Source organism: Zerene cesonia, chromosome 11, assembly GCF_012273895.1.
Source record: "Zerene cesonia ecotype Mississippi chromosome 11, Zerene_cesonia_1.1, whole genome shotgun sequence".
NCBI lineage: Eukaryota > Metazoa > Arthropoda > Insecta > Lepidoptera > Pieridae > Zerene > Zerene cesonia.
In genome coordinates, this window is record NC_052112.1 from 6,659,689 (window position 1) to 6,668,637 (window position 8,949).

Sequence of the window (8,949 nt, forward strand, 5' to 3'; positions counted from 1 at the left end):
ATACCTACCATATCTTTGCCGTGCCGTAGTGCGCCGACTTTTATCTATAATACAAATAAACTAAGTACAGTTTTTTATTAATCAAGATATTATTTTTTTCAGGTGTACAGTCAGCAGCCGTCAATGTAGTATGTGAATTAGCAAGAAAAAATCCAAAAAATTATTTATCCTTAGCACCTGTGTTCTTTAAGCTTATGACTACATCTACTAATAACTGGATGTTGATAAAAATAATCAAACTGGTATGTCCGTCTAAAATTAGCACATAACATTTTCATAACTGGTTGAACAATGCTAACAAATATAACTTTATGGTTTTATGAAACATTTCTAATTCATTTATACAGGTATTTTATGTTATTACTGACAATAAATAATAATATTTCCTTAACTTGTGAATTTTTCACAGTTTGGTTTAATGACACAGTATGAACCAGATATTGGAAGAAAAATAACTCAAAGCCTCATTGACCTAATTTGCAGGTACAATTAGCAGCCTACAAATCGAGTTTTTGCTAGCATCATCCACACACATTCACACACTTGATTTTACATCTTCAAAGGACCTGCTTTAAACATTGCAAATATAGCAAGTCATTGTAATTTTACACTTTAATTAATGAAAACGAAATAATACTCCATAAATTCTGTATATTTCGGACAAAAAGGAAATAATAAGCAAATTATTATCACACAAAATTGGCATGATACACATTATTTTTCTTTTCGCTGGCAGTCACTTGAACTTGGGGGGAGAAAGCAAAACATAATAGAAACAAGATAGAACACCAGAATACGACATCATAAAATGTGCAGTTGCTCTTTCATAAGCTAGACTTATGTAGTGACATTGTATTTGTTCCAGTTTGGTGCCTTAACCCCATTAGAGCCTCGACTTGGCAAGAAACTGATAGAACCATTAACTAATTTAATACATAGGTGAGTCGGAAATGCGATGATCCTTGATGTAATTTGTGAATTTTGTTATTTTGGTCTCTATGGGGTAAAGGGAAGTAGAGATTTCGGAGGCTTTATGTATCGCTGGAATAGTTACCTAGGACGCTTTCACGGCTTTTTCTTGTTTGTGTGATTTACAGCTTTTGGATCGTAGTCTTGTTGATACTGAACACTTCATTAATATCTGCAGTATATACACGTAACATAACTGTGAAATGATAATGTCGGTATTGCCATTAAAATGTAATTAATTGAGACAAGAGTTTAAAATTGGCACTTCGCTTGCAATATTAAACCTTTTTTTTTGTTAGTAGTCGTTACTCACATGGGCACAATAAATATCTAGTGAATATATAAAGATTTACTGAACCATAAAACGATAACATATCGAATCCGTTTACGCGTCTGCTCAATATTTACATTCGTAATTTATTAGCATTTGTTGATTATATTGTTTATGATTCAGTATTTACAATAATTGCTTAAATTTATATTAATACACAATACTTCGTACATACTAAGATGATTTATAAGCATATGAAATGTATGAGCTATGATATTCAAATCAATTTATTTTATGCAAATCTCTCATGTATGTATTTTAGGTTCTTGTGATTAAGTATTTTCAAACATCGTATGAAAATTGAAAATGCATAATTGTGTATTACTTTCTCAAACATACATTATGCACGTTTTATTATTAGAACAGTGGTTAGTTCAAATGTTTACCTACGTAAAGAATAAGTTTATATGTAGGCCACGATTTTACACATGTTGGACGAATCGTCTTGTATACGTGTGTGTACGCACTATGGCATAATAATAATAACATAATAATAATGTAGGATAATATGGCATAATGTAGAATCTTGAACGAATTTTCCTCAAATACAATATTCCATACGAAACTTGTGACCCAACATTTTTATTGTATGAAATCTGATACAATATTTTTATTGTATGAAATTCACTCGATATACAATACTATTAATTCGCAGTGTACCGATTTTTTCTGGATGCATTCTATTATTTTTTTTTTACGTAACAACACGACGACTCGTCTGTGCAAATCCCCATATCCTGAATATGGAGTGTACGTCAATAGTGTGTTTTATAATGTAGTACGTCGGCGATGTCGTTGCTGTACGAGTGTATAAACACGGTGATCGCTGTGCTGATCAGCATCAGCAGCGGGATGCCGGGCCACGCCGCCTCCGTGCAACTCTGTGTTCAGAAACTAAGAATACTCATAGAAGATACTGATCAGAACTGTGAGTCACTATCTGTTTTGTTATTATTTACTCCGCAATATATTACGCATTCGTACGTTAGATCATGCCCGTCTAAATTTTAACCTAGTTTAATACTATACATTGACACTGCTGGTAAGATATACGCTTGAAGTTTTGAGGACATGGATAAAGGAATCACTGTGGGTTGGATTTGATAGTTGATTGAATTTTTTCATATGTGTTGTACAGATTGAAATTGGCTTACCTTACTACGATTGCTTAGTTAAATATTTGTTTACAATATTTTGTTTGATTAAATTCTTTGTTTGATATTTCAGTAAAATATTTGGGTCTATTGGCCATGTCCCGGATACTCAAATCCCACCCAAAGTCTGTACAAGCACACAAGGATCTGGTACTCGCTTGTCTCGACGATAAAGATGAATCCATAAGACTAAGAGCGTTAGGACTTCTATATGGCATGGTAAGTGTTAATTTTTTTTCTTTGTTACTCATATTTCATCTTAAGATGAGTTTAACTGCCAATTTAAGAAATTTTGTAAAAAATATTTATCAAATCTCCATAAAAGAAATTGAACAGTCCATCACTCCGAACTACTTATTGTAGGTATCGAAGAAGAACTTGATGGAGATAGTGAAGAAGCTGATGGTGCACATGGAGCGGGCCGAGGGCACTCTGTATCGCGACGAGCTGCTCACGCGCATGATCGAGATTTGCGCGCAGAACAGCTATCAGCACGTGGTCGACTTCGAGTGGTACATCACCGTGCTCGCTGAGCTCACCGAGATGGAGACCAGCGCTAAACATGGTGAGTTACTAGTTGTGGAGTTCAAGTTTTTTTACACTAAGATTGAAATGATTATTTTATTTCAAAAATTATCGCATCAGCTTTTATAATTATAAAATAAGGCTTAGTTACATATTATTTTAATAAAAAAAATGAAATCTTGATTTGAAATTGGAACATACTTTAAAATTCCAGGCTGCATGATAGCCGCGCAGCTGACAGAGGTGGGCGCGCGCGTGGCGGACGTGCGGCAGTTCGCGGCGCGCGAGTGCAGCGCGCTGTGCGCGAAGGCGGCCGCCGCGCCGCCCGGCCCCGCGTCCCGCGAGGTGCTCTACGCCGCCGCTTACGTGCTCTCCGAGTATTGCACGTGAGTACGCACGTGTACGCCCTATATGCATACCTTGTAAACGATGTGGCTTGTTTATTATTTTTTACTAGCTCTTCGCCTGTGGTATTTTTCCGGGGTAAGAACTGAACGGGGTAACTCTCTTTTGGTGAAAGAAGTTTCAAAATTCGGATCAGTAGTTTCGGAGCCTTTACAAAGAAACAAACTTTTCCTCTTTATTATATTAGTAAAGATTTAGTTATTTAATTTTGGGTTTTGGCAGATAAGTTCGATGAAAAGTTAATAATTAATCACAATATCACCATAAAACTAAGGAAACTTTCTATGTCTTAATAATGCACTGTAACATTGGTAACTCCTTTATAATACAATCTCGACATTGTAATCTATCGACAAACCCTTAACGTATGGCTTACAATTTCATCTATTATTTTTCGATAAAGTATGCCCCGTCGGTCGGTCAGGTGCAGGCTCCGTCAACACTTGTAACTGCCATATATTCGCATTATAGACATACGAGAAATAATTCGTTTAATTGCAAGCAAATCTTCCGAATCAGAATTTGTCAAGAAGTAATAATCTCGACATTTCAGGTATAATCTAGGGTGTTAACAATATTATAAAAGTCACTTCAATTTCGGTTGCCGGCTATTAAATTCACAATAAATAAAATAATCTCAACTAAAAAAACTATTGCTCTTGTGTAATATCCTACAGGAAATTTTCTTTGTACATCATACTATTATAATTTACAAAGCAACTCTTGCACATTCTGATTCGTGTATAACTCGAAAGGGAAGAGTCAGTGATGCGCGAGTCGATCCCGGCGGTGCTGGTGTGCGCACGCGCGCACGCGCACGGCTCGGGCGGGATGCGCGCGCGCGCCGTGTGCGTGCACGCCGCGCTCAAGCTGCTCGCCAAGCTGCTGCTGCTGTACGAGCAGAGCGGACGCCGGGAGGAGGCCGTCAGCGTGAGTGTCATCATCAGCCCGTATCTATGAACTCGGCATTCTAGTGCGATACGGGTATAAGATATTTTGAATTATGACAGGTCGAATCTGAATTCTGAATTTATCCAAAATCATTTGTCACCTGGTTCTTCTAAGACTTGCTGGCCATGTCAAAGGTGTCCTCATCTCTTTAAATAAAAGCATAAAAGCTTATTCGACCATATATTTGTCTTGTATATACTTAAAAAAGTTTTTTGTACTAGTCCATGTGGTCATAGAACAGCATTTAAGATGTAATGTAAATGTTCTGCTAGTAGACTCATATTAAAAAAACTAGCTGCGCCCCACAAAAGTCCGTACCCCGTAAGAATATCGGGATAAAAAGTTGCCTATATGTTATTACAGTTGTCCAGCTGTCTACGTATCAATGATAGACAATTTCATTGCAATCGGTTCAGTAGTTTTTGCGTGAAAGAGCAACAAACGCACACACATCCTTACAAACTTCCGCATTTATAATATATTTGTAATTGATACATATTTTAATTTTTAATATGTGTGTTCCACTTGCACTTGATTATACATTATTATATAATTGTTGGTTATATAATAACAACAAACTTCCTTACTTGAAAATAATTTCGCTTTATACTTTTATAGATCATCCAAGAGACGTTATCTGGTCTCAAGCCACTGCTTTGTAGCGAGGACATGGAGGTACAAGAGCGAGCTCACAATGCAACTGCATTACTGTCGCTGGTGTTAGCTCGAATCGACCCAGACAGCTGTGTGCCCGATATCACTATTAAGGATTCAGTTATTACTGACACGCTTGTGCAGCATGAGAGGTGAGGATTTAATAGGATTAAAAAAATTATAAAGTGATTGGTTGGCTGTAAGAAAAGAAAAATGTTTTAAAGTTATATATGTTAAATGTATAGTTTGTGTGTTCATATAGACATTTTAGAAATAATAATGAATTGTTTCTAAACTTATGAAATGTTTTAGCAATGGATTGGATAAAGAGGATAATGTTGAAGAATTGCTTAATGGTGAGAAGACATCAAGCAACTTTAGTGGTGGTATGATTGAGGAGTTGGCGAGTTTGTTTGAGGGCGAGTTAAAACCTGTGGCGCCTAAAGCACAGAAGAAAGTGCCAATGCCTGCCGAGTAAGTTAAATAAATTTAAATGGTATATGCTTACAAAATTTGGAAAACCTGCAATAAGAAGTTTTCATGATGAGACTATTTGGAATGCAAATGTATACAAAACATTGTATAGGATTTTTGATGGAAATATTAGTTTCCTAAAGTTTTCCAATGAAAAATATTCTTCTCAGAAACAGTGCAAAGAGTTTACTACTGTATTATTAAGAGTTATTTACTGTTGTAATTGTTTGTATTTCTATCATTTTTTAAAATTCATATTCTATGTATTATTTTGTTAAGTTTATATCCTTATACCTAAAAAATATTTATAATATTTATTTTTCATGATATAAACGCAACGCTCGTTTGTCGCAGGCTGGACCTCGAGCAGTGGCTGTCCCACTCGCGCTGGTCGTCGGAGAGCTCGAGCTCGGAGGACGAGGGCGCCGCGCTGTTCGCCGCGCCGCCGCCCGACGCGCGCCCCGCCACGCACCGCACGCACCTCACGCACCTCACGCCCGACGAGCTTCTGATGGTACGCGCGCACACGCACTCACATGGGTGCACCACATCACGCGTCCGCGTCCGCGCACTCTCCCACGCACACATGCATTAACCAAACGCGCGCACACTCAGATGCATACACTTCACACATGAACGCACTCACTTGCATACACATGTGCTACACACACACGCACGCACTTCCACTAAAGCACATGCATACCCCACACGTATGCGCTCACTTGCCAACGCTCACTTTATTTGTGTTGTAATCATTTGTGTTGTATTGAAATCTTATAAATAATCAAATAATTTTTTCTAATTCGGTGTATAAACCAGTTAAAAAAATGGGCTCGGTAATTCTCGAATTGAAAATATCTGAGTTGCACGCGCATTTTGAATATATTCATGAAATCACTTGTATAAGGGGAACGACTACGTACTTGCACGCCCATAAAATTAGTGATATATGTGAATAATATAATGCAAGTACAACATTTTGCAGCTTCGGGAAGCGCGCAAGCAAGAGCAAGCGAACAACCCGCACTATCTGAAAGACGACTCGCCGCGCTCTTACCAGCAGGATGACATTCCTGTCGCGGAGATAGCGCTAGAGGTGCCCTTGCAAATACAATGTGAGTATACACTTTTTTTTTCTTAATTCTCGAGAAAGGCTATTATCAAATACATCAAATGTTCCAAAAGAATAGAAGAAACTGTTGTTCAATAACTTTTGATTAATAATAGTAGTTTAAATATAGTCCAATTGGTATGTCTATTTGTATATTCTATTTCGTTTTCTACTAAAATAGAATTTAATTATTAAGAGATGAAAGATGTTTATAATGCTATTGAGGTTTATTGGTAATTTCTTCAAGTACCAACATGTTAATACTGGAGCGGGCACAAAGAGCTGTTCTGCATATTTAAGCCATTTTATTTTGGTACATCAGAGCTATTTAAAGAATGTGGTGTTCTGACTGTTCGACAACTCTTTATTCATAACATTCTCCTAAATCAACATGGATTATCTAGTTCGAATTCTACGAAAATCGCTTTAAGTAAAAGAAGGAAAGAGAAAGTCTTCTCTCAATCAAAATATAACACCAGACTAGCTCAACGGCCATCAAGCATTTTTCGGTCCCTACATTTACAACAAAATTGCCAATGACATTGAGGCATAGTGCGCGCGCGCGCGCACACACACACACACCCACCCACCCACACACACACACACACACACACACACACACACACACACACACACACACACACACACACACACACACACACACACACACACACACACACACACACACACACACACATTCAAACACATGTAAACATTTTAAAGGCGTTTGGCATGTCTATTGCTCTAAAACTTACTAAAAATGTAAAATATATATATGAAATGAATTTTGTAATAGTTTAAATGTAAAAGTCGTGATTGTTATATTTTATAAACAAAATAAAATTTTTATGTATTGTGTGTAATAATATCAATTGCTATTTTAATTTAAATTGTACTTACTATTTATGATATCAGAAAGGGTTGCAGGCCTACGATACAAGTTTCCTTAGTGTCTGGGTCTGCAGTTCATATTATCTTTTATTGTGTAATAAAAAATTAAATATAGCTCACTCCTCAGTAATATCTTTAAGGTAATAATAATGTACATCATGTTTTCTGGCAAATAAAAGTTTTATTTATTTATTTATATTTTGTGGTGATTTATTTTCAGCTAAGAGATCTGATCAGTACTTAATATCGAGAGAAAGCTCGAAAAAGGCGAAGAAAGAGAAGCGGCCGTCGAAGAAACGAAAGAGCAAGACTGAAAGACATTCCACTGAATCTGATAGCGATGGTGAGTAGGGCAAAATATGCTATAACTAAATAGTTATAGCCAGTAGCCGTAGTTTAAAAATCAGATAAAGACTAGTCTGCCAGGTGTTAGTAGTGACGCAAATACAAATAAGACATGCAAATTAAGCAAGGATGAATTCCGGTTCTTCAGCACATCATAGTTTAATAAAGCACTTTACATATTTATGAATTACTAGCTGCGCCCCGCGATTTCAACCGCGTAAGTCTTTATTCCGGTATCCCGTAGGAATACCGGAATAAAAAGTTGCCTATATGTTATTCCAGTTGTTCAGCTATCTACGTACCAAATTTCATTGCAATTGGTTCAGTAGTTTTTGCGTGAAAGAGCAACAAACACACACACATCCTTACAACAACAACTTTCGCATTTATAATATAAGTACGATTTGCACAATATCTCTTGGTTTCATAATCTTTGTAATTACAGGAACGATGGTAAAGAGTATGCAATTAGTATAAGTCTTTAATAATCAGGTCGGTCTTTTATAATCATTTTATGATAATTATTATATACAAGCAGACCCAGCGGACTTCGCAACGCGATAGAAAATTTTTTTTTGTATATTTTTTCTTATTTTTAATACCATCTAACGCTTCTCTGGATTATTATGAATGCATCAAAACTAAAATTATCTAAATCGACCAAGATGCTCTCGAGTTTTAGCGAGACTAACGAACAGCAATTGATTTTTATATATAAGACGTTATATAAAAACATATGATTAATGTGTTTGTATGCTATCAGAGGGCTCGGAGGCGCGCGTGCAGCGGCGGCCCGCGGTGGAGACGGGCGGCGAGCTGCCTGAGGGCGCCGCGCCCTCCGACGACGAGCCGCCGCCGCACGACGACCCGCACCGCGCGCTCGACCTCGACCTCGACGTGTGAGTGCACTGTACACTCTACACGCTAAACGCTCTGCCGCCGGCGCACAACACATTACAAGCACGCACCGCTACCGACACAATACAAGCACGCACCGCTACCACACAATACAAGCACGCACCGCTATCGACAAATTGCACACACTGCTACCGATACATTACAAGCACACACCGCTACCGACACATTATAAGCAAGCTCCGCTACCGACTTATTACAAGCTCGCACCGCTACCGATACAT

The 8,949-nt window shown here is 37.5% G+C and overlaps 3 protein-coding genes across 3 annotated transcripts in view; 2 read left to right on the forward strand and 1 right to left on the reverse strand.

The window, feature by feature from the left end:
• LOC119829890 (AP-3 complex subunit delta-like) overlaps positions 1 to 8,949 on the reverse strand; it is a 42,737-nt gene that overhangs the window by 5,621 nt on the left and 28,167 nt on the right. The gene's annotated exons all lie outside the window — the stretch shown is intronic.
• The window catches only part of LOC119829873 (probable multidrug resistance-associated protein lethal(2)03659), a 74,358-nt gene that overhangs the window by 5,130 nt on the left and 60,279 nt on the right, over positions 1 to 8,949 (forward strand). The window lies entirely within an intron of this gene.
• The window catches only part of LOC119829874 (AP-3 complex subunit delta-1), a 10,595-nt gene continuing 1,753 nt past the window's right edge, over positions 108 to 8,949 (forward strand). Inside the window, exons 1-13 of the mRNA XM_038352573.1 lie at positions 108 to 242; positions 866 to 939; positions 2,080 to 2,228; positions 2,528 to 2,673; positions 2,818 to 3,019; positions 3,194 to 3,365; positions 4,140 to 4,314; positions 4,954 to 5,141; positions 5,302 to 5,463; positions 5,818 to 5,977; positions 6,449 to 6,578; positions 7,686 to 7,808; positions 8,574 to 8,709. Coding sequence (XP_038208501.1) covers positions 195 to 242; positions 866 to 939; positions 2,080 to 2,228; positions 2,528 to 2,673; positions 2,818 to 3,019; positions 3,194 to 3,365; positions 4,140 to 4,314; positions 4,954 to 5,141; positions 5,302 to 5,463; positions 5,818 to 5,977; positions 6,449 to 6,578; positions 7,686 to 7,808; positions 8,574 to 8,709 — 1,865 coding nt within the window. The 5' untranslated portion in view covers positions 108 to 194. The remainder of the gene's footprint in view (positions 243 to 865; positions 940 to 2,079; positions 2,229 to 2,527; positions 2,674 to 2,817; positions 3,020 to 3,193; positions 3,366 to 4,139; positions 4,315 to 4,953; positions 5,142 to 5,301; positions 5,464 to 5,817; positions 5,978 to 6,448; positions 6,579 to 7,685; positions 7,809 to 8,573; positions 8,710 to 8,949) is intronic.